The 24,955-nt window shown below is 38.7% G+C and overlaps 1 protein-coding gene across 13 annotated transcripts in view; it reads right to left on the bottom strand.

The window, feature by feature from the left end:
* Positions 1-24,955, bottom strand: part of OSBPL9 (oxysterol binding protein like 9) — a 222,440-nt gene that overhangs the window by 19,737 nt on the left and 177,748 nt on the right. For 10 of the 13 annotated variants that reach the window (XM_053576467.1, XM_053576466.1, XM_053576469.1 and 7 more), the window contains 6 exons: positions 24,695-24,724; positions 24,121-24,171; positions 16,750-16,788; positions 12,253-12,343; positions 10,685-10,789; positions 5,757-5,916 (listed from right to left, as the gene is read on the bottom strand). In XM_053576467.1, the coding sequence (XP_053432442.1) occupies positions 5,757-5,916; positions 10,685-10,789; positions 12,253-12,343; positions 16,750-16,788; positions 24,121-24,171; positions 24,695-24,724 (476 nt within the window). The remainder of the gene's footprint in view (positions 1-5,756; positions 5,917-10,684; positions 10,790-12,252; positions 12,344-16,749; positions 16,789-24,120; positions 24,172-24,694; positions 24,725-24,955) is intronic. The other 3 variants (XM_053576470.1, XM_053576468.1, XM_053576473.1) reach the window with 1 other exon arrangement.

Genomic DNA, 24,955 nt, shown 5'->3' with positions numbered 1-24,955 from the left:
ACTTGGCTTTATGAGTTGGTTAACAGGTCTAAAGAAATCTTATAATTATTATGACTGTGATCAAAACTACTGATGTAAGTTTATATATATAAAGAAAAGCATAATCAGAAAGGCTACCATTTACTTATTAAACATAAAAATGGAAATCAAATTTCTCATATTGCAAATATAAAATGCACACATATAACACGTCATTGCAAATCCACACAAGTGAAACATCATGTATTTAAACATAGTTTGCCATTGTTACTTACCTTCTTTTCATTTCTTTTAATTAATGAACTTCGTTTTATAGGACAGGTTTAGGTCCACAGCAAAACTGAACAGGAAGTACAGAGCTCCCATATACTGCCCCATACATATGCACAACCTCCCCCATCAGCATCCCATACCAGGGTTGGCACATGTGTTACAACTGATGAGCCTCCTGACACACCATCATCACAGCAAGTCCGCAGTCTACACTGGGGTTCCCCTTAGGTACTGTGCCATGTATGGGCTTTGACAATACATGACAACAAGCATCCATTGCTACAGAGTCAGACAGAATAGTTCCACTGCCCTAAAAATCCTCTGGGCTCTGCTTGTATTAGAACACTAGAATACTGGAATATATTACGAATTCTAATTTAAACATAGCTTGCCCTGGTTACTTACCTCCTTTTGATCTATTTTTCAAAACTCCTTAGGTAACTAAATATTGCTTCTTCGATAATTTAGTAGTGTACATCACAAGGTACTGTAACTAATGTCTACCTCACCAGTTTGAGAGGTAATGGAAAATATGAGTAAAAGACCTAGGTAAGAGAAATCAAATTATCATTAAATAAAAGAACTGCATGAAAATTACCTTCAAAATGTATTGTGGCACTTTGATAGACCATCAATATAGATAGAGTCAATCTTTTAAATCAATTGATTCAAAAATCCCAACTACCGGAGTCCTCAAACTTTTTAAACAGGGGGCCAGTTAACTGTCCCTCAGACCATTGGAGGGCCGGACTAGTTTAAAAATAAAAAAACTATGAACAAATTTCTATGCACACTGCACATATCTTATTTTGAAGTAAAAAAACAAAACGGGAACAAATACAATCACACCGCCTCATGTGGCCCGTGGGCTGCAGTTTGAGGACCCCTGATACTAGACTCTTATTTAGACAGCAAGTCCAAAAGTCAGATCTATTTACACTTCACTTTTTTTTCCTTATTCATGGTCAGAAACTATCTCTGAGTCAAGTGAAATAACTGATAAGGCTGAAAATGGGTAAAAAATGGGATTTATTTTGGGCCATTCCATAATATAATTTGTTTAGGACAAACTATATAGTTAAAGACAGCAACGAATATGCATACAGAAAACGTTTATCTGCAATGGACTAAGGTGTCATAAAGTATAACCAAAAAGTTTACAGCCGTAATTCTAATGATGATGTCCTGAGTACCTAGTACGCATGTGCTGTATGCTGCATGTCTCCAGAACAACCCTGTAAGGTAGACATATTGCTGTCAGAGGTTCAGTGGTGAGAACAGCTGGTGAGGAGTGGAGCTATTTCAAACGCACATCTTGCTCCAAAGTTCAAGTTCTTCTCAACATGTAATTTCACTCCTCAATAACAGTTCACAGAAGCTATCATGACTATAGGTCTTTAGAAACAGAATAGTGAGAGGATTTTAAGCTTTCAAGTTCTCTTCCTTCAGAAAGAGAGAAAAAATAATACATAAAGCTTTGACCTGAGTTAGAAAACAAGTGGTAGCAGCTAATGACCAGCAGGTGTCAGAAGCTCAAATGATCACAGAAGCCAGGCAAAGAACACAAATATGGGAATAGGGCTAGTTCTAAGAATGTGGAACTGGAGTCCGCATATCCAAGTCGAAGAGGTTTAAAACCCCCATCCAAACAAAACAAATCAAAACAGGTCAGGCAAGTGGCTCACACCTGTAATCCTAGTACTCTGGGAGGCCCAGGCCGGTGGACAGCCTGAGCTCACTGGTTCGAAACCAGACCCTGCCTCTAAAAATAGCTGGGCATTGTAGTGGGCAACTGGGAGGCTGAGTGAGGCAAGAGACTTGCTTAAGCTCTAGAGTTTGAGGTTGCTGTGAGCTGTGATGCCAAGGTACTCTACTGAGGGCAACAAAGTGAGGCTGTCTCAAAAACAAAACAAAACAAAACACAAATCAATGGAACACTGTTTATTTGGAATACTACCCAAATAAAACATCTGTCTTCAGCTTGGGCTCCTAGATTAGTGAAGAGAAGGAGTGTGTGAACTTGAGGGAGAAAAGGAAACCAAAGTGGGTTAGTTTGATATAAAACTTAACTCTGGACCCTTTGAAATGAGAGGTCTGTGGAACTGTTTACTTGTTTGGGGGTAAGGTATTGGGAGAGCAGAGAGAAGCTTAAAAGAGAAATAGGAGAGGCTACCAAGCGCATAGCTGACTTTGTAGGCATGCCTAGTACAACAGGTGTTTTAAATGTTTGTATTTCATAAAAATTTCAGGAGAATCTCTTAAACTGGGGCCAGAGACTATCAGTGATGTTAGGATCTAACTGCATATGATCAAGCTTTTACTGAATATAGTCATATGCTTTTAGAGGATAGATACAGGAGTCCATTTACTAGTAAGTAATATTCAACTGTACCTAGAGTCACAGCTAATGTCTGGTGTTAAGAGATTGTCTTTAATTCTGTTTTAATAAAACAATGATCAAACCCTTTAAAAATCAATAACCTGGGCGGCGCCTGTGGCTTAAGGAGTAGGGCGCTGATCCCATATGCTGGAGGTGGTGGGTTCAAACCCAGCCCCGGCCAAAAACCACAAAAAAAAAAAAAAAAATCCATAATAACCTTTTACCTTAGAATTTTTTCCCAAATACTTATTTTAATCCCATTACCATAAAAATTTTTCAAAATTAAAGTGAAATTTCTATTTGCAACTGTTAATAATAGTTTCACAGTAGTTCATTCCGTAACACAACATTAAGAAAAAAACCAAAATGCTAAATCAAACCATCTCTGCTAAATTGGCCTTCTTGAGTTATAAATTCAAATCTCTCTTCTTGAACTCAAGTACATGCCTTAACTGCTATTTGTTCAGCTAGAACACATATATTTCAGTTTTTCCCACATTCAAAAGATGAATTTGATCCATTAAGTCAAAAACATTAACCAACACATTGACTTCCTTTTAAATGCTAAGATTTTGAGCAGTTATGATGAAATTATACGTGAAGGCCACATTCTCAACTCATGTGCACACTTCAGAGAATTAGAGTTCTGCCCAATGTTTTTTATTTAAAAAAACCAACATTAAAGGTCTAAGGACTGGTTTATGGTATTTAGCTTGCAAATTCACATATAAATATTTCCAAATTTCCACTATTTTAAAAAGCAAAAACTCAAGCTATAGCAATAGTACTAACCCCAGAAAACTTAGAAGAGTTGAAAAAACATCCAACAAAACTAAGCCAGGGTGGCGAGTGTGGCTTAAAGGAGTAGGGCGCCGGCCCCATATGCCGGAGGTGGTGGGTTCAAACCCAGCCCCAGCCAAAAACTGCAAAAAAAAAAAAAATAAAACTAAGCCAACTACTTCTATGACAAACACAAGTAAAATGAAAGCAAACAAATAATCCATTAACTTGCTTTATAATAACAGCTATTATTATTTATTGAGTGATTAATAAGTGCCAGACACTATCTTAAGCACTTCACTTACATTAGTCTCATTTAAATAGTTGCCATGACCCCTTGAGTTGAAATTCTTATCTTTATTTTACAAATGAGGGACTTGAGACTTACATAGGTTAAAGAACTTGACCAAGGTCACCTACTTTTGAATCTCATTCTTTCTGAGATTCCAGAATCCAAAGTCTTAACCATAGCAACCTATAGACCGTTGGAACTGAAACATATTTTGCTTATCAGGCTCTAACGCCTGTTAAAAATCTTTGCGGTACGACGATAGATACCTAGCTTTCACTCAAAGGTGTAAAAAGGTCAAGGGAAAACCTACTTGACCTGTCAAAACTCTGCTTCCTTAGAATCTCTGGAACCCGTGTACTTCTTTCCATTCTCAACACTATCATCTCCGTGCAGGCCATCTACCTTTCCCAATTTACTACCAGGTTTTGGCTGGTATTCCTACCTGTAATCCCACCCCTCTACAGTCAAGTCTACAGAATTTAGGCAAATCTATCTTTTTAAAACACAAACCTCACCAGCAACTGCTATCACAAGAAAATATTCAAGATTCATAAAAAGGTTCGAGGACTCTTTCATGCCCTGGCCCTTGTCAAGCCTCTTCTGTATCTTTTTTTTTTTTTAAAAACCGCTTACCACAGCTTATGCTTCAGTCACAGATTATCCCTAAGTACAGCTGCCCACAGAAACCAAGCTCACACAGCTTCGAGGTCTTCCTGACAGCATGACAACATTTACACTTTCCCTTCTCTCCTCATCCCTATTTCCTTTCGTTCTATTTAACCATACCTCATCTTAGTATTACATTCCCTCCCTTCTCCGGGAATCTTTCCCTGACTTCTCAATATTTCAAAATGTCCCACAGCTTTCCTGTGTTTATCCTTCCCATACACTGTGGTCTGAATTCACGCAATGACAATCACCAATGTGGTCATGTTAGGAGATAGGGCCTTTGGGAGGTAATCAGTCATGGGGTGGTACCCTCATCAACAGGATAAGTGCCCTTGTAAAAGAGACCCCAGAGATTTCTGCCAGTGAGGATGCAGTGAGAACACAGGCTCGCCAGACACCAAATCCACTGGTGCCTTCACCTTGGACTTCCCAGCATCTAGAACTGTGAGAAATTTCTGTTGTTTATAATCTAGCCAGTTTGCCATGTTATAGCGGCCCAAGTAGATCTAGATACCATACCACACACCGCACTGGATTATAAATGTTTGCCTATTCCCCCACAGACTATAAGTTCTTTTTGGGCAGGGCCTGAGTATTTTTATTTAATTTCTACTTTTTTTTTGAACTCCTCAAGGAATAAGCCTGGGTCTTTTTAACTTCTATATATTCCCTTCACCAAATATAGTGCCTGGCATATGGGTGTTGAATATATACACTCTAATAAAAACAAATAATAGTAACTTCTTATCTATTTAATGCCTCTTGCCTTATTTGCTGTCATTGGATTCTCGACTGATGCCGGTGCTACAGAAATGTCCCAAGTTCACCTACAGACTTAAGAGCTCTACTAATAACATAAGCATGTGACTATAGCTGACGCTATTCCATGTGGATTAAGTCGGAAGTAAAATAAGAACTGGCTTTGCTCAATAAACTAACTAAAAGTTGCCCCTACAACCATTACATCAATTAAAAACCTATAAAAAAGAAGTTGTCATTCGTACTGTTCTCAAATAATAATTTATAAGGCAAATCTGTCATTAATAGCAGTATTAGGCTCAGCGCCTGTAGCTCAATGGGTAGGAGCTGGCGGGTTCGAATCCAGCCCAGGCCTGCCAAACAAGAATGACAACTACAACCAAAAAATAGCTGGGTGTTGTGGTGGGCGCCTATAGTCCCAGCTACTTTGGAGGCTGAGGGAAGATAATCACCCAAGAGTTTGAGGTTGCTGTGAGCTGTGACGCCATAGCATTCTACCCAAGGCAACAGCTTCAGACGCTGTCTCAAAAAACAAATAAACAAAAAGCCAGCAGTCTTAAACTCAAATTACATTTTTAAAAATCAGGAGAGACATTTAGATATATACTTTGTCCTTTTACTTACTCTATTAGGCGCTTTGGGGATGAGCCACTTTGATGGAATTCATCAGCATCATAGAACTCATCTTCGCTGCTAGAGTAAGAAAACTCCGGGACTGTATTTGGAGATAAGTTGACATGGCTTGGAGAAGTGAGACTGCTACTGGGTGGTGAATGGCCACTGCCTAGAAAGTTAAAAAAGTTTTTAATTAAAGAAAAATATTGGCATTAGAGGGGAAAAAATTAGGGAGATGGGGTCAGAGCAGCTCTTTCTAAAATTAAGAAAGTCTGGGTAAGCTGATAGAAGGCCCTACATGAATTATAAAGAAGATCAATATTTAAACTACACAAAGAAAAAGGCAAATAATATTTCAGAATGAGGACATAAATTTTAAATAAATGAAAATAATGCTATGTCCTCATTCTACAATTAAAGATTAACTTAATTCTAAAATTAGAAAGGAAGCTCTTGATTATGTGAGTTTTGGTGTTGGAAGTTCCACAACAGATTTACTTTTTCATAAATTTCATAGTACCAATGAGAAACTAAGGTTCTTATTTTACACTGTCAATCCAGACAACTAAAAATGCAGAATGAAAAACAGGAAGACTATCAAGACCACTTGAACATTAAAATGTTGTTCAGGGCCGGGTGCGGTGGTTCACGCCTGTAATCCTAGGATTCTGGGAGGATGAGGCAGGTGGATTGTCTGAGTTGACAGGTTTGAGACCAGCCTGAGCAAGAGCGAGATCCCGTCTTTAAAAATAGCTGGGCATTGTGGTGGGTGCCTGTAGTCCCAGCTACTCGGGAGGTGGAGGCAAGAGAACCGCTTGTGCCCAAGAGTTGGGGGTTGCTGTGAGCCACGATACCACAGCTCACAGGCAAAGTGAGGGTGACAAAGTGAGACTCTGTCTCAAAGAACTAAGATAAAAGGAAATAAAATGTTGTTTGGTATATCACATCCATATTAGTTAATATTTTTTGGCAGTCATAAGGACACCCCATCCAAATTTCTCACTTCTTTTTCACCTAAGTCAGGTGCCAGGGGCTCAGAGGCAGAGAGAAAAACAGAGGGGCTACTATGAGAAGAATGCAGAAAGGGAAAGACTGGGAAGAAATTCTTTCTATTCCTGAACAGTTTAATAATTGAAAACAAATTATAGGCAATCTAGAGAAAGATTACTATCTAATCTTTGAGTTGATCACCTGGTGCACCAAAGTAACACCAAAAAAAGTATAAGTCAGACCAATGGAGTATTGAGATCAATTAACTTTTTCAGCAACTAAAAGATGCCAGGAAGTTTATGCCAATCTATTACACAAGCCTGGCTGAGATCAAAGTTTATTAAGTCACTGCTGGCAATCTAAAAGCCAGGGCCACACTTCTAAAAGAAATAAAGTAATAAAAATAAATCCAGAGGCACCCATGGATTTTCACCCAAATTCCTCTACCTATAGTTTAAAAGTTATGGAAAAAAACAAATCAGGGGCGGCACCTGTGGCTCATTGGGTAGGGTGCCAGCCCCATATACCGAGAGTGGCGGGTTCAAACCCGGCCCCAGCCAAAGTGCAACAAAAAAAATAGCTGGGCGTTGTGGCGGGCGCCTGTAGTCCCAGGTACTCGGGAGGCTGAGGCAGGAGAATCGTGGAAGCCCAAGAGCTGGAGGTTGCTGTGAACTGTGACGCCACAGCACTCTACCAAGGGTGACAAAGTTAGACTCTGTCTCTAAAAAAAAAAAGCAAATCAGTCTGCCACACAATACAAAGATATTTGTAAAACACAAGGCAAAAAGTTTCACTCCTAAAAGGTAATACTTATATTGGAAATTCCAAAAATAGCTCACCTTATCAAATTATTTTAAATTCTCCTTTTTTCTCCAGTAGTAGAAACAGAAGGCGAAAGAACTGTTCTCTTATTGGAATAGGAAAATGTAGGCCAAGAGTTATACATGATTAAGTAACATGGAAATACTCCAGGAGATAACACAATTAAAAATTCAATTTCAAAGAAGAAAATGAGTTTGAGTGGAAACTTGAAATAAAAGAACTGAGATTTACTTATGAGAGCAAAAATTATTCCATACGTCCTTTATTTCTTTTTTCTTTTTTTTTTTTTTGTAGAGACAGAGTCTCACTTTATTGTCCTCGGTAGAGTGCGGTGGTGTCACACAGCTCACAGCAACCTCCAACTCCTGGGCTTAGGCAATTCTCTTGCCTCAGCCTCCCAAGTAGCTGGGACTACAGTCGCCCGTCCACAATGCCCGGCTATTTTTTTGTTGTTGTTGCAATTTGGCCGGGGCAGGGTATGAACCCGCCACCCTCAGTATATGGGGCCGGTACCCTACTCACTGAGCCACAGGCACCGCCCCCCCCCCTTTTTTTTTTTGAGACAGAGTCTTACTTTGTCACCACTGGTAAAGTGCCAGAGCATCATAGCTGACAGCAACCTCCAACTGTTGGGCTCAAGCGATCCTCTTGCCTCAGCCTCCTGAATAGCGAGGCCTACAGGCGCCCACCATAACGCCCGGCTATTTTTAGAGACTGGGTCTCACTCTGGCTCAGGCTGGTCTTGAACTGGTGAGCTCAGAAATTCCATCCGCCTCCGTCTCCCACAGTGCTAGGATTACAGGTGTGAGCCACAGTGCCCAGCCAAAAGATAATCTTTATATCTTCTAAAATAACTTATTTTTATTTTACCATTATTGTACGTAAGGAAGAGCTCCTCACTTTTTCACCTTATAAAAAACAAACAGAAAACCATACAAGGTCCTATTTTTTACATGAATATGGTGACATAGTTCATGAAATACAGAAATCAGCCAAAACATTTCAACTTCATTTTTAATATTGCTTATCAGGGCTCAGCGCCCATAACACACATCCACCAAGGCTGGCAGTTTTGAGCCCAGCCCAGGCCTGCTAAATGACGACAAATGCAACAAAAATATAGCCGGGCATTGTGGCGGGCGCCTTTAGTCCCAGCTACTCGGGAGGCTGAAGCAAGACAATAGCTTAAGCCCAAGAGTCTGAGGTTGCTGTGAGCTGTGGCGCCATGGCACTCTAGTGAGGGCAACAAAGTGAGACTGTCTCAAAAATACATAAATAAATAAATAAAATAAAATTTATCAGTACTTTCCTAAGAACTTCAAAGTAAGAGAACTACTGTTGATGATTTTTTTCAAATTGCAAAATGCCTCGGCCATTGCTATTAAACAGTGCAGTAACAGCATCAGCACCTTTACTAATTCCAAGTTTAAAACAGCCACAATCACACAGTAATGTTTCATTATTACACAGGAAAAAGTCCTACCCTGGAAAAAAATCTGTGGAGGAACAACAGAGGTTGATCTCAGGAGTGGTTCTGGTTTTAGTCTCCAGGTTTAACAGGGTCAGAAGCATCAAGTGCTTCCTTGAGTTTGGTTCCACAGGTAATGCAACATAAATTTAATTAGTTTAAAAAAAAAACACCTAAGATCTAACATTAACGGTATCCTTATAAAAGAGAAAAAAGAAAAACCGTAAATCTAAACAAATTAAGAAAATACAAATAAAAATGAAGTATTTTTCTTCTGTCTACAGAACTGACTAAAAACAAAAGACCAATCTAAGTTTCCTAAAAACATGCACATGTGCCAATGGTGTCATACAAGGGGTATCACTGAAGTTTGCTCACAGGAGAAAAATACTGGAAATAACCTAAATGCCCATCAGTGGACCAAACAAGTAATACCCACCCAGGCAGCTATAAAAAGAATGCTGTAGACCTAATTGCATGAACATGGAAAGCTCTCTAAGTCTCTGTTAAATGAAAACGGCAAGTCACAGAAATAAATGATCTCCTTCAGGTTAAAACAAGAACAAGGGCGGTGCCTATGGCTCAGTGAGTAGGGCGCCGGTCCCATATACTGAGGGTGGTGGGTTCTAAATCTGCCCCGGACAAACTGCAACAAAAAAAAAAAAGCCAGGTGTTTGGCGGGCACCTGTAGTCCCAGCTACTCAGGCGGCTGAGGCAAGAGAATCAATCGCCTAAGCCCAAGAGCTGGAGGTTGCTGTGAGCTGTGATGCCACAGCGCTCTACCGAGAGCAACAAAGTGAGACTCTATCCCTAAAAATAAAACAAAAAACCAAGAACAACAAACACACACCACAGGAGCACAGGGACATCTGTGCAGGCCAGTGACTGAGGGGAGACTAGAGGACTTTCAGCTTTTCTTCAGTATCTTCTTTTTTTTTTTTTTTTTTTTTTTGGTAGAGATAGAGTTTAACTTTATTGTCCTCGGTAGAGTGCCGTGGCATCACACGGCTCACAGCAACCTCCAACTCCTGGGCTTAGGCGATTCTCCTGCCTCAGCCTCCCAAGTAGCTGGGACTACAACAGGTGCCCGCCACAATGCCCGACTATTTTTTTTGTTGTTGTTGCTGCAGTTTGGCAGGGGCTGGGTTTGAACCCGCCACCCTCGGTATATGGGGCCGGCGCCCTGCTCACTGAGCCACAGGCACCGCCCTTCTTTTTTTTTTTTTTATTGTTAAATCATAGCTGTGTATGTTAGTGCAATTTTCTTCAGTATCTTCTTTTTTTTTTTTATTGTTAAATCATAGCTGTGTACATTAGTGCAATTTTCTTCAGTATCTTCTGATTCCACTACTAGTGTGCAAGTCTAAGTTGGGTCCCTTTTTTAAAAAAGTCAGTACAGATCCCCCAAATAAATGCTCAAATAAACAAATAAAACCTTGTAATATTTTATTTTACCTAGATAATAATCACTAAAGCTTCTGGTTCAATCACAAAGTTACGCACTTTAGGTATAGAACTGTAATGGTAAAACTAAGCTATTTCCGAGGGAAACATGTAACACATTTCGTTAACCTTTTCATTCCCTTTCAGAGGTCAAACACGAATTCCAAATGTTACTGTTGACTTAAAAGAAGACACAGAATGACACAATCTGTACCTGTACTAGTAGGTGTTGGAGTCTGATGATGTCCCAAAGTAGCTAATACGGGTCCAACCGGCAGGGAAGACGGACGCTGCTCTGACTTACATAACTGAGCAGGTTCTAGAGATGGGAACATGTAAAATAAGTGAGACAAACAGCCAAACACATACTCTGTTGACTGCAACTGTCTGGGATTCAAAATCTTAAAGATCAATAATTTTTGAAACTATATTATTCCAGTAAGTCAGTTCCATGCCGCTGAAGTCCTGACATTCTAGGCTATTAAAATCAATGACGGTTATGTTACAGAGCGCAGAGACGCCAGGGAGCACATCAAAAGACCAGCCATGGTCGCCTTATACCACGGTACAACTAACTGCTCTGTAAAGCCAAGAAACGCTTCTAATGGTGCACCACCTCAAGTCCAGAGAAATATTAAGCTAGTTTTCCCAAGGAATAAAAATTCACAAAAGAATTTCACATACTTACATAAGGGTTTTGTTTTGTTTGAGACAGGGTCTCACTCTGTCACCCCAGCTAGAGTGAGTCACATCATCATAACTCACTGCAATCTCAAATTTCTGGGCTCAAGCGATCCTCCTGCCTCAGCCTCCCAAAGTGCTAGGACTACCGTCATGAGACACTGTGCCCAGCCACTTGTAACTATTTTTTAGAAAGGATTTTCTGGTTCTGGGGGGCAAGTGGATTACCTGAGCGCAAGAGTCTGAGACCAGCATGACCAAAGCCAGACTTTGTCTTTACAAATAGAAAAACTAGCCCAGGGTTGTGGCGGGTGCCTGTAGTCCCAGCCACTTAGGAGGGTAAGATAAGAGGATTACTTGAGCCCAAGAGTTTGAGGTTGCTATGAGCTATGACACCATGACCCTCAATCTCAGGGTGAATGAGTGAGACTTGATCTCAAAACAAAGAAAGAAAGAAATAGAAAGGATTTTCTCTTTTATAGTGAAATTTCAGGCTTCACTATGTTATCATTGAGAACAAAAAAACGTTGGAGGAAGCAACAAAAAAGCAAAGGGATCAGTGTGGCTACGTGTTGGCTCTGAGCCCTTCTTTGCCAGTTTAAAAAAAAATAGTATTTGTTGTTCTATACTTAAAAATACAGATGTCATCAGTAGGTATCATAAATTTCATTCTTCACTTCTCATTATCTAAAAACCTACAATGAATAAATCATTTATAATGTACAGAGAATCTGTATAAAGAATATACAAACCCAGAACATTTCTGGATTACCCTTATTGAAGTATAATTTTTCCTTGCGAACATAAATTTTAAGTCATAATATTCTGTCCTACCAGCTAATCCAAGTCGTAGTAACCATGATTGTTTTCCATCTCGTTTTGAAAGCCAAAACTCCTTTCATTACACATTCCAAAGGCTGTAATACCCAAAGAACACTATCAATTTCTTCCAGTTCATTTTCTGTTGTATTATTTTTTGATTCCTTTTATTTATTAAAAACAAACAACAACAACAAAAAGAACTAAGATTACTACAACAGCCCCATAAGTTAAGTTTCTTCTCAACCATGAATCTATAAAACATTTTTCCAAATACTATACCTGGAGGTAAGACAGTCTGGGAAGGCATTGTGCTGATCACAGGTTCCAGGGGACTAGGCTGATATATTGCATCTACAGGATTAATAGTACTCTAAGATAAAGAAACAGAGTACAGTTATTTTTAATTAAATGTCCTTTGCATGCCAGCCCTCCCAAATGAATGAAATGCCCACGTTTCTGACAGGAAAATCCTAGGGTAGTTATATAGATATGTTAATCAAAATGCAAAGAGGAAATGAAATACCTTTTCTATACGGAAGTGTGAGAGTCTCTTATGATAAAGCACAGTAAGCAGGGAAAATGAATGAAGCGCTGTCATTTAAGAAGGTAAAGCTAAATGTGAAAACTTGGAAGCAATTATAAAATGATGTAGGGAGATTTCAGGAAGCCAAAACAATACCCTCTCGATTCAATTCAGTGTTTCTCAAATTCTTAATTCACCACAAATTATTGTTTCCCTATCAAAGACAGAGAATTCTCTCTTGCTTTGGTGTTAAACATTATACCTGTGGACCGGCTAATGTATCTAAAACAAAAGGATCTCATCTTCCTGCCCCATACCACTGCTGCCTTTCATCACAACATACTTGTCCCTGGGCGTCTGTAGAGAACTGATTCCAGGATCCCCTTTGATACCAAAATCCACGGATGCTTAAGTCCTTGATATACAATAGTGCAATATTTGCATGTAACCTCCACACATCCTCCCATACCATTTAAATCATGTCTAGATTACTTACAATACCTACTACAATGTAATACTAAGTAAATAGCTGTTACACTGTATTGTTCACAGAAAAACAAGGAAAGGGTCTGTACATGTTCAGTACAGAGGCAATTTTTCCCCCCCAATATATTTGATCTGCATTTGGTTGTATCCATGGATGTGGCACCCGTGGAAGAAGACGGTTCACTGTATAGGCATCTAAATTCTTTGGTCACTAAAAGGGAAGAGATATCTGCTAACTGGGGCATTTGGGGAATAAGACTTTCTTTTTGAGGATTTACAGAGAAAAAAATACTCAAACTTATTGTTATAATTTTAGAGAGAAAAAGGCCAGCTTTTGGTAGGGCACAGTGGCTCACGCCTGTTATCCTAGCACTCTAGGAGGCTGAGGCTAAAGGACTGTTTGGGCTAAGAAGTAGAAAACAAGCCTGAGCAAGAGTGAGACCCCATTGCTACTGAAAATAGAAAAATTAGCCAGGTGTTGTGGAGGCCACCTGTAGTCCCAGCTACTTAAGAGGCTGAGGCAGGAGGATTACTTGAACCCCAGGCATTTGATGTTGCTGTGAGTTAGGCTGACACCAAGAACTCTATCCTGGGGCAAGAAAGAGAGACTCTGGGAGCGGCGCCTGTGGCTCAGTCGGTAAGGCGCTGGTCCCATATACGGAGGGAGGCGGGTTCAAACCCGGCCCCGGCTGAACTGCAACCAAAAAATAGCCGGGCGTTGTGGCGGGCGCCTGTAGTCCCAGCTGCTCGGGAGGCTGAGGCAAGAGAATCGCTTAAGCCCAGGAGTTGGAGGTTGCCGTGAGCTGTGTGACGCCACGGCACTCTACCGAGGGCCATAAAGTGAGACTCTGTCTCTACAAAAAAAAAAAAAGAAAGAGAGACTCTGGTCCCCTGCCCTCTCGCAAACAAAGCCAGCAACAAAAATAGCTGGGCACTGTGGTGGGCACCAATAGTCCCAGCTACTCAGGAGGCTGAGGCAAGAGAATTGCTTGAGCCCAAGAGTTTGACCTTGTTGTGAGCTATGATGCCACAGTACTCTACCAAGGGTAACAAAGTGAAACTCTGTTTCAAAAAAATGAAAAATAAAAATAAAAAGTAAAAACAAGACTGCATAGTTTACTGACTTTTTTAAAGGGACAACGGAGAGATTTTAAACCAGGTCTTTGCCAGAGTAAACTTTAAATTCGCCACTTAGAGGCATAAACTGGACAAACCCAAAAAATAAAAATGTAAGTTCTTTACTTTTCCTTGAACTGGAAAACTAAACATTAAATATACATTATGTAAAGCTTATAACAGAAAACACTAAAACTGAATTATAAGAGAAATACCTGGCTAGGGAATGAGCCCAAAAAGTATTTAAAAAACTTAAAAGTACCTGACAATGGGGGGTCATGGTGTATGGCACACATCGAGGATAGGACACAAATGTACAAGGGACCTTAAATGCAATTAGTGTAACCTAATTCTTTGTACCCTCAAGGAATCCCAAACAATAATTTTTTTAAAGTACCTAATAATAGAAATTGAAATATGGTAAAGTTTTTGTAGAATGCTCATTTAATGTCTAAATTAAAAAAAAATTAAATCTAAAAACTCCATCTACATAAATACTTAAAATCATTAAATCAGGTATCTTAGAATTCTGATTCCCATCATTATAACAGTCTATCTACCATCAACATTTTAAAGGAAAAATAAAGGATGATCAGAGAAGACTCCCTGAAAACAATGACTGATAATCAAAACCCAGTAAAAGTGAAGTGGGGAATGTTCTGAACCACGAAGGAAAAGCAAAGAAACTAAGACTTAGAGTTTCAAATTCCTTAGAACCCCAAGTCTCTTATCTCCTATGGGCCTCAGGTTCCCAGTGTGTGAAGTAAGAAGAATCTAGATTGACAGGGCTCCTAAGGGCTTTCTGCTTATTACTTGGATTCTATTTTCAGACACTGCACCAAGCCATAATAACTAAACAAGGGTCTCAACAGTCCTGGAGCTGTTTTTAAAATAAATCCCTTGTTTACAGAGTGCTTTTCGCCAAAGAACTCCAAGTGCCTTACAAAGGCAAAATCCTGCCTTTAACACTTTGATCCAATGGAATGAAAATATAACATCTCTTTATCCTTCCCATCGAAGAGAATAAAAAGTAACTTTGGAACAAAGGACCTGAATTCTTCTTCTTCTTTTTTTTTTTAGAGACAGAGTATTGTCGCCCTCAGTAGAGTGCTGTGACATCACAGCTCACAGCAACCTCCAACTCCTGGGCTTAGGCGATTCTCTTGCCTCAGCCTCCCGAGTAGCTGGGACTACAGGCACCCGCCACAATGCCCAGCCTTTTTTATGTTGCCGTTTGGCCGGGGTTGGGTTCGACCCTTGGTATATGGGGCCGGCGCGCTACTCACTGAGCCACAGGTGCCGCCCAGGACTGTCTTATTGAAACCCCAAAAGTCCAGCTATGTCATAAGCAGTTCCTTTCCTTCTTCAAAATAAAAATTCATAAAGAAAAATGCAACAGTTACTGAGCAAGTGATTCAAATATGTTTTTTGGACAAGTTTAAAGTTTCTAGATATTTTTAAATGCAAATGATCTAAAGTTTTGAGCATTCTTTAGAACACCATGCCTATTTTTTAATACAACATAAAATTTGGCTTTGAGGGAAAAAGAGATAAAAATAACAGGCAACATGATTCTTCTCAGGAATCACTGGGGACCATGAACTGCTCGAGAGCACATACAGTCCCTTCCCTGGAGGCTCATGATCTTCAGTGACATCGCAGAAGGCAACATTCTATCACTTTATATTTATGTCATAAAAACTTATTTCACTGTGGCTCATACTCTAGAAACAGATGAAAATACAATGCATTTAATTCAAACTTCACAGATTTCTTTTATCTTGTAAAAGAAGCATGCAAACAACACAGATATTTAACTTCTTTTTAGCATTTTAAATCAAATATGAAGATAACAAGCTCATCCTTTCAGTATAATCACGAGGTGTTTTTGAAGATTTACAAAATGTATGTCCAGATCTCAGACAAGCTGGCATTTGTAAATCCCAGGACAAAAAAAAAAAAAAAAAAGAGGCTGCTTCCTGCTTCAGTTACCATAAAACTAGGGTAGCACAAACTACAAAACCTCAAACTCTTTTGTTTCTACCTAGGAAATACTAACAATAAAATTTTTTTCTTTCTTTTTAGAGATAAAGTTGAATATAAGGGAAGAGTGAAAAGATAACAGGAAAGAATAAGAAATTGCCTTAAGTGAAAGAATTTATATAACTTATTCAAACAAAAAGGCAGTATATACCACATGAGCAACGACAGTTAACACATGTACACAACATGTAAAAGCAAAAGATAAGAAAATAACAGGAACCTATCAACATATTTAATTAGATTAACACTATTATGCCCCTTCCCCTCTGCATTCATATGCTAAAAATTTGACAAGAAATACAGCTTTGAGTTATGCCTTATTTAATTGTAAAAGCCAAGTTTTCCTATCATGATTACCATTCAAGTTAACGCATGCAAAGTGATTCAATCTGAACCAAAACTTAGGAAAACTTTCAAGATTATTATTTCCCCTCCAAATGATTGCTGAAAGATGGAGTCAAGGAAAATTGCAAGAGTAAAAACCAAAAAGCAGTGAAAAGAAGAATTTGTATTGAGGTATATGAGTAGAAATTCAGGCCTCTCCTGATATGACTGGTTATAATGCTCTGCAGAAGTAAAGGGACACAAAAAGATTAGATTAAACTTACTCTAATTCCATCTGCATGCTTCTCCGCATTACTCTGGTCCTTAAGGAAAAATGTTAAAAATATTAACTTCACTCTTACATTTATATAACTCCTTGTGCACTTTTCCTAACAAGAGCTTATCTAACTAGGTAAGTAATCATGTTAGAACTCTATTTCTGTTTCCACTAAGATTTTAATTCCATCTGTACATTCCTAGCCACACATAATTCTAACAATAGCTACACAACAATCAATACCAATAGCATGGCAATTATTTTTCTATTCAGGCATTTAATTAAGTTCATTGTGCAAATACTCCACATGGATGAACCTTGAAACCATTATGCTAAGTCAAAGAAGAAGCCAGTCATAAAAGATGATGCTGCTTATATAAAATGTCCAGCGTAGCCAAATCTAGAGACAGAAAACAGTTTACATAGTGGTTGCCAAAGGCTGAATGGGGGGCTGGAGGGAGGTCATTGGGAGAATGAGGGGAAGATGCAAGATGCTCTTCAACTTGCAATGGCGTTACATCCCAATAAACCCATCCTAAGTTGAAAATACCTTAAATCAAAAATGCATTTAATACATCTAACCTACCAATTATAGCTTAGAATAGCCTACAGTTAGGTAAAGTCATCTAGCCAAACAGTATACTATAGAATCAAATAATCCTGAGTCAAACCACCGTGAGTTAGGGACCATCTGTAGAGGCAATGACTGCTTACTACAGGGCTTCTCAGGGAGTGATACAAATGTGCCAAAAACAGACTATGATGATGGTTGTACAACTTTGTAAATATACTAAAAACCACAGAAGTATGTACTTTAAATGGGTAAACTTTATGGAATATAATAGAATTTTTTTTAAAAAAAAAGCTGTTGAGAAATTAATGAATACTAATAAAAAAAAGTCTATGCAGAAAAAAGTTTTAGGGGAAAAAACTGGGATCTAAGGAAAACTGAAATGTTATGTCCTCTACTTTAAAAGTATCTGTGGTCAGATAACTCAGTCCTAAAAGGATAATCGAGGCCTATGCTGTCTGGTTTGGTAGCCACCAGTAACATGTGGCTATTGAGCACTTGAAATGTGGCTGGCTCAGGCCAGGTGAAGTGGCTCACACCTGTAATCTTAGCACTCTGGGAGGCCAAGGCAGGTGAATAGCTTGAGCTCATGAGTTCGAGACCAGCTTGAGCAAAAGCAAGACTCTGTCTCTACTAAAATAGAAAAACTGGGTGGTGGCTGTAGCTCAAGCAGCTAAGGTGCCAGCCACCTACACCAGAGCTGGCAGGTTCGAATCCAGCCTGGGGCTTCCAAACAACGACAACTACAACCAAAAAATAGCCGGGTGTTGTGGTGGGTGCCTGTAGTCCCAGCTACTTGGGAGGCTGAGGCAAGAGAATTGCTTGAGGTTGCTGTGAGCTGTGACGCCACAGCACTCTACCCAGGGCAACAGCTTGAGGCTTTGGCTCAAAAATAAATAATAAGAAAAACTGAGGCAAGAGGATCACTTGAGCCCAAGAGCTGGAAGTTGCTGTGAGCTATGATGCCACAGGACTCTATCCAGGGAAATGGCTTGAGACTGTCTCAAAAAAAAAAAAAAAAGGAAAAGAAAAAGAAATGTGGCCAGCTCAATGATAAAATACTCCCAGGACTTTGAAGACTTGGTGCAAAAAAAGAGGAAGATGGAGAGAAGAAGAGAGGGCGAGGGAAAGAATATCTGAAATATCTCACTAGTGAGATTTTATATGATTGTGTTGAAATGATAATATTTTAGATATACAGGACTAAATAAAATATATTATTGAAATTAATCTCAGTTGTTACATTACATTTGTGGCTGTCATATTTCTATTGGACAGCATTGGTCTAGTCTCAGGATACTCAATAAGTAACTGACAAAATTAAAATCTCAATTTTTTTTCTTTCTTTTAATTAAATCATAGCTGTGTACATTAATGCAATCATGGGGCACCATACACTGGTTTTATATATATATATACGATTTGACATATTTTCATCACACCGGTTAACACAGCCTTCCTGGCATTTTCTTAGTTATTGTGTGAAGACATTTATATGCTACATTTAGTAAGTTTCACATGTACCCTTGCAAGATGCACCATAGTAAAATCTAAAATTTCAATCAACTAAGCAACTGTATTTATTTGCATCTATTTTGTGCATATTATAAATAAATAAAACTGATCTGTGTCTACTTTGAAAATGCTAATAATCTCTATCTTCGTCTATAAGAATTGCCTTTAAAAGTACCTGATTTTTAATTATATTGAGATATCATTCAATTGCACGATTTAACCTGTTTGGTGAAAATGAATCAGAGTTTACCAAGTATGTACCAACTAACTATACCTCATAATCAAAGCATGTCTAGCATAGCTTTTCTCTTAATTTCAGTGATCTTTGTGAACAATGATGCAAAAGTAAACCTAGGGTAGATCACAGTCATCTGGTTGCACAGGACACTGCATCAGGTGTTATAACAATACTTGTGAGTTGTGGTATGTGGTTGATGAAATCTGCAGTGTAGGGGCCGCCCAGATTATCTTCACTCTGCCCTCTCCCCAGTCTCCCTAAGTTCTCCAAGAGTGAAACATCAGCTGTTTCCACCAATGACAAAAGGAGATCTTCCGAGTCCACTTGAAAATCTAAGTGGTGCCCAAACTTTGCTGCACATTAGAATTACCTGTGAGTTTACAACTATCTCAACACCCAGGTGACACCCTATACCACAAGAGAAATACAAAAGGAATGTCTGGGTGTGGGAGCCAGACCTCAGAACTGGTAATATTCCCAGATGATTCTAATGTGCAGCAAACTAATCATTTAGACAGGAAAGAAGCTTTTTGAAGTGGGAAATAAAATGAAAGAATCAAAACTGGAAGAAGCATGCTATCACTAAGAAGCTAATCCTACTCAGCGCAAAACAAACAAGGTATCAAAATGAGCTTTCCCAGCTCAGCAACCATAGTTCAGTGGTTAGGGCACTAGCCACATACACTGAGCCAGGCAGGTTCGAGTCCAGCCCAGGCCTGCTAAACAATGACAACTACAACAAAAAAATAGCCTGGCACTGTGGTGGGTACCTGTAGTTCCAGCTACTTGGGAGGCTGAGGCAAAGGAATCTCTTGAGCCCAAGAGTTTGAGGTTATTGTAAGCTGTGACGTCATGACACTTTACCAAGGGTGACATAGAAAGACTCTGTCTCCAAAAAAAAAAAAAAAAAATCAGCTTTCCCCTCTATCACTTTGGGATCTCAGATGGCACTGTCTCCCTCAAAGAAGCGGATGGCAATATTTTATTAATCTGCCAGTGAATAACAGTCCTCCAAAGCAGCTACAGCAATTTATATTTCCATCGGGACTAGATGGAAGTTGTTTCGTTTTTAACAACCTCTGATAGTCACCGTGAAGTGTATGTCCTCCTAAATTTTTAAAATTTAATAGATGCTTACTTAGGGCTGATGCCTAGTACTAAGAGCATCACTTATTTAAACAATTCATTTAGTCTCATAATTCAGTAAGAAACCAGTACTATTATTATTTCCTTTTTATATGGAATATAAACCAAATCATACAGAGAATAAACAAACTTGCTCAGGTGGTGAAGCTGAGATTCAAACTCAGTCTGGCTCCAGAGTTCATGGTCTTTAAAATTATGCAATGTTGCCTTTCATTATTATTTTAAAATCTTTTTTTTTTTCCTTTAGAGACAGAGTCTCACTTTGTCACCCCTGGTAGAGTACCGTGGTGTCACAGCTCTTGGGCTTAGGTGATTCTCTTGCCTTAGCCTCCCAAGCAGCTGGGACTACAGGCGCTCGTCACAACGCCTGGCTATTTTTTTGTTGCAGTTTGGCTGGGGCTGGGTTTGAACCCACCACCCTCGGTATATGGGGCCGGCGCCCTACTCACTGAGCCACAGGTGCTGCCCCTTATTTTAAAATCTTATATGTTGGGCGGCGCCTGTGGCTCAGTGAATAGGGTGCCGGCCCCATGTGCCGAGGGTGGCGGGTTCAAACCCAGCCCCGGCCAAACTGCAACAAAAAAATAGCCGGGCGTTGTGGCGGGCACTTGTAGTCCCAGCTGCTTGGGAGGCTGAGGCAAGAGAATCGCGTAAGCCCAAGAGTTAGAGGTTGCTGTGAGCCGTGTAACACCACGGCACTCTACCCAAGGGCAGTACAGTGAGATTCTGTCTCTACCAAAAAAAAAAAAAAAAAATCTTATATGTTAATCACATATTACTGATAAAGGTATTTAAAGATTGATTTACCGAGATATCACTGCAGCACAACAGATAAATGGCTAAATAAAAATAAAATCATACATATAATGAAAATACTAAACCATATGAGCATTAAAATGAAACATTAGTAAAATCATTTAGTAATTCAGTTATTTATCAGGCACCTACTATGTGGCAGGCAATTGTAGGAACTAAGGACACAATGGTTTTAAGGACTGAATGTTTATGGTTCTCCCCCAAACTGTTAATCCCCAAGGTGGCTGTATTTGGAGATGAGACCTCCAAGGACCTAAGTAAAGTTAAGTGAGGTCATGTGGCTGGGCGCCTGATTCACGAGGATTAGCATCTTCTAAAAAGAGACACGAGAGAGCTTGCTCTCCCACCTGTGTGCATGTTCCCTCTGTGCAGAGAAACCAAGGAAGGTCTATGTGAAGACATGGCTGTCTAAAGGTCAGGAGAAGACCCCTTGCCATAACTGAACAGGCACGAACCTAGCCAAGGCTGTCTAGGCTCTTAACTGTGAGAAAATAAATTTCCGTTGTTTAAGCCACCCAAGCGTATGGTGCTTGTTGTGGTAGCAAGAGCAGACTGATATAATTGGTAAGATGGACAAGTGAAGAGAGCCAAGGAACAGGTAAATAAACGTACCCTAATCATTTGTATCCTCATCTTAATCTGATATTTTAAAAAATAAATTATGAATACCCGAAAAGAATAAAGAATAGAAAATGAAGAGTAATTTTACAAATGAAAAAAATCTATCTATCACGTAAACTTTGCTAGTGATACAGCATCACAAAGGATAAGAAACTAGCAGGAAGCAGAGAGTACTTTTTAGGTGGTCAAGAATGTCTTTTCAGGGGATTGGTGGGATTACACCTGCGGTGCATCTTACAAGGGTACATGTGAAACTTAGTAAAGGTAGACTACAAATGTCTTAACACAATAACTAAGAAAATGCCAAGAAGGCTACGTTAACCAGTGTGATGAAAATGTGTCAAACGGTCTGTAAAACCAGTGTATGGTGCCCCGTGATTGCATTAATGTACACAGTTATGTACATATAATAATAATAATAATAATAAAAAGAATGTCTTTCCAAAGATGTTCCATGTGGCAGAAATTTGAATAAAGGGAAGGAGTAAGCCTGGTGTAGATCAGAGGGAAATGCCTTGCAGGTGGAGGAAAAAGCAAGTCGAAATCCCTAAAGCAGACCAAAAAAGCTTGGCTTGCCAGAGAAAAAGAAAAAAGCCCAACATTGCTGGAATGGTGTGCTCAAGCAAGGTTAGGAGCTGAGGTGAGAGAGTAGTGATGACTAAAATTATGTAAGTTAAGGTAAATAATTTAGATTACATTCTAAATGAGATGGGAAACCATCTGGGGGATTTGAATAGGCAAGTGAAATGGTCTGATTTACGTTTATAGATACAGAGATCACACGGGGTACAAACATTACTAAGGGTTGTATTTGTACATAAAAAGCCTTAACCCCCTGGCTTGGTGCCTATGGCTCAAGCAGCTAAGGCGCCGGCCACATACACCTGAGCGCCAAACAGCAATGACGGCTGCAACCAAAAAAGCCTTAACCCCAGTAAAACTTCCTTTTGGAATAAATAAAAAGCCAAATTCCATTTATGTGATTAAAGTTACCCATCGCAAAGGACTTGAAATGCAGTCTATCACGCTGAGTTAAAACAGACAGGTAGGGGGTCCAGACTAACTTCTAGAAAGTTCTGGAACAGAGCTTTAGTAATTTGAAATGTAATACATTTAAAGACAGAGAACACCAAAAATGTTATAATGAGTGGTTAAATCTGAGCTACTGAAATAGGCTGGGCTGCTCTACTGTACAATTATCTGAGGTTCTAAATGATTTTCAGAGATCTCCCAAACTGGCTAAATACTGTGCCAGCTCTTCTTCCTCAGTCTTCTAAAGCAGGCTGGAGGAACGCCCTCAACGCCCTCACAGCACGGATGCTGTAGTTCACGTAGAGGCTTTTGCTAACTGTGGATGCTCTCGACTAAGGTATGTAATCACAGCCAAGATAAACTAAAACAAAAACCTTATCAAATTCTATCCTCCCTTCTTAGCTTTAGAATATATTCTGATCCACAAAAGCAGATGAAAAATGTAGACAAATACATAGAAAATCAGGAAAGCTAGATATCAGTTTTATCTAGAAAGGGAACACAAGCCCTACATTCTGACACTTTAAGTATAATATTAAACCTGGTCTCAGATGAAAATGACATTGCCTCCTTTAAGCTGAATATCCTTACTATCCAAACACAAATTGATTGTCCTACACTACTGTGTCATTAACAATGACAGGTAAAAAGTCTTCACAATTCAGCAAACAAATATATAAAACTGAATAAATAAAACAGACTCATAATTAAAAACTCACACCAACATAATTTCCTAACATAGCACTTAAGCTGTCCACCTAACCCCTTCTAGGCACTTACAGTAAATATGGGAACACAGGTAGAAATAATAATTTTTAAAAAGCTAAAAAAATTCTTATTCTCAAACAAAATTCTCATCTCTGAAATTTTCAAACAATGAACCATATACTTAAGTAGGATATGCCAAAATTTTTCAGAAAAGCAAACAATATACATGACATTTTAAACACAATAATTAAAATGACATATTTTGTGAATAAAGAATAGTAATTATAGTTCATTAATGTAGCTCAGTACCAAAAAAACTACCACAATTTTTAAAGACGTATCTCTATTACACTCTTCACTGTGGATAAGAAAATTAAGTGCCAAAATGCAATTTCCTTATTTTCTAAGAAAAACATTTTTGTAAAAGGTTTTGTGTTATATGCTCCTGTTCCAAGCAGCTATCATGGGTAATAAGGAAAGAAAAGGTGAGTCATTCAAACACACTTCCCTCCTTCCCAGCCACCATCAGAAATTACATTACCAAAGACAGTATGTAAGATAACATCCAAACACAATAGTTGTTCAATAGTATCAGGAAGTCCAATAATACAGTTTACCATAGAGAGGTCCTATGTTTCAAAACTGAATTTTTTGGCTATTAAAGAAAAATGTCATTATAATTCATAAATTCTATCACATGACAAAGGTACTCCGAGGTAAAATTTACTTACTTTAGCAATCTGCAGCAGTACAATGCAGTGTTTAATTGATTCTACCATGCTCTGTAAAAATAAAACATTGATTTTAGAAACCTGCTTCCAATAAAAGGGTCATACAGTCATAGTTAAAGCTTAAAATACAAAAATCAGTTCAAATGTACAGAATTCAAGTCTATACTACACAAGAAATAACCCTCTCTGGATATCCAAGAGGTTCTGATATGTTGATAGTGTCAAATAAAACTACTGGTTAGCAATTCTATGAATGTCAAAGAATGCCCAAAATTGCTAATTTATACTGAAAAATATCTAATGATTTTTCTTTTTGTTTCTTTTCTTTTTTTATTGTTGGGGATTCATTGAGGGTACAAGAAACCAGGTTATACACTGATTGCATTTGTTAGGTAAAGTCCCTCTCACAATCGTGTATGTTTCTTTTCTTTTTTAAAGAGAAACGATCTTGCTAAAAATTCATAAAAATAAAATCTGAATTTTTTTTTTTTGCAAAAATAGCAGCTTAAAATAGAAGTAACATTTTAAAACACTTTCTAATACAAAATCAGAGTTTATCAAAAACATAACTTACATTTGTTGTCTCTTTGAGAGTTTCAATTTTCTGTGAAAAATGTAAATTTAAACAGAAATAATGAGAAGCATAAGAAGCAACACTGTTGTTTCTTACTGGTTATCTAAATAATTTTACCAAACTGTACTCATTCTAAGTGAGTACAAGTTGGAAGGGATTACTTTTTTGTTATATTTTAGTCTTTATCTAAATCAAGTATTTAAATAAAAATTCCAGATATCCTATGGTGCAAACCCCTTAAGCAAAATTCACAAGATTCGG

The sequence above is a fragment of the Nycticebus coucang genome, chromosome 22, assembly GCF_027406575.1.
Source record: "Nycticebus coucang isolate mNycCou1 chromosome 22, mNycCou1.pri, whole genome shotgun sequence".
NCBI classification, from domain to species: Eukaryota; Metazoa; Chordata; class Mammalia; order Primates; family Lorisidae; genus Nycticebus; species Nycticebus coucang.
Note: the sequence above shows the minus strand (reverse complement) of the source record. Positions and strands in the feature narration are given on the sequence as shown.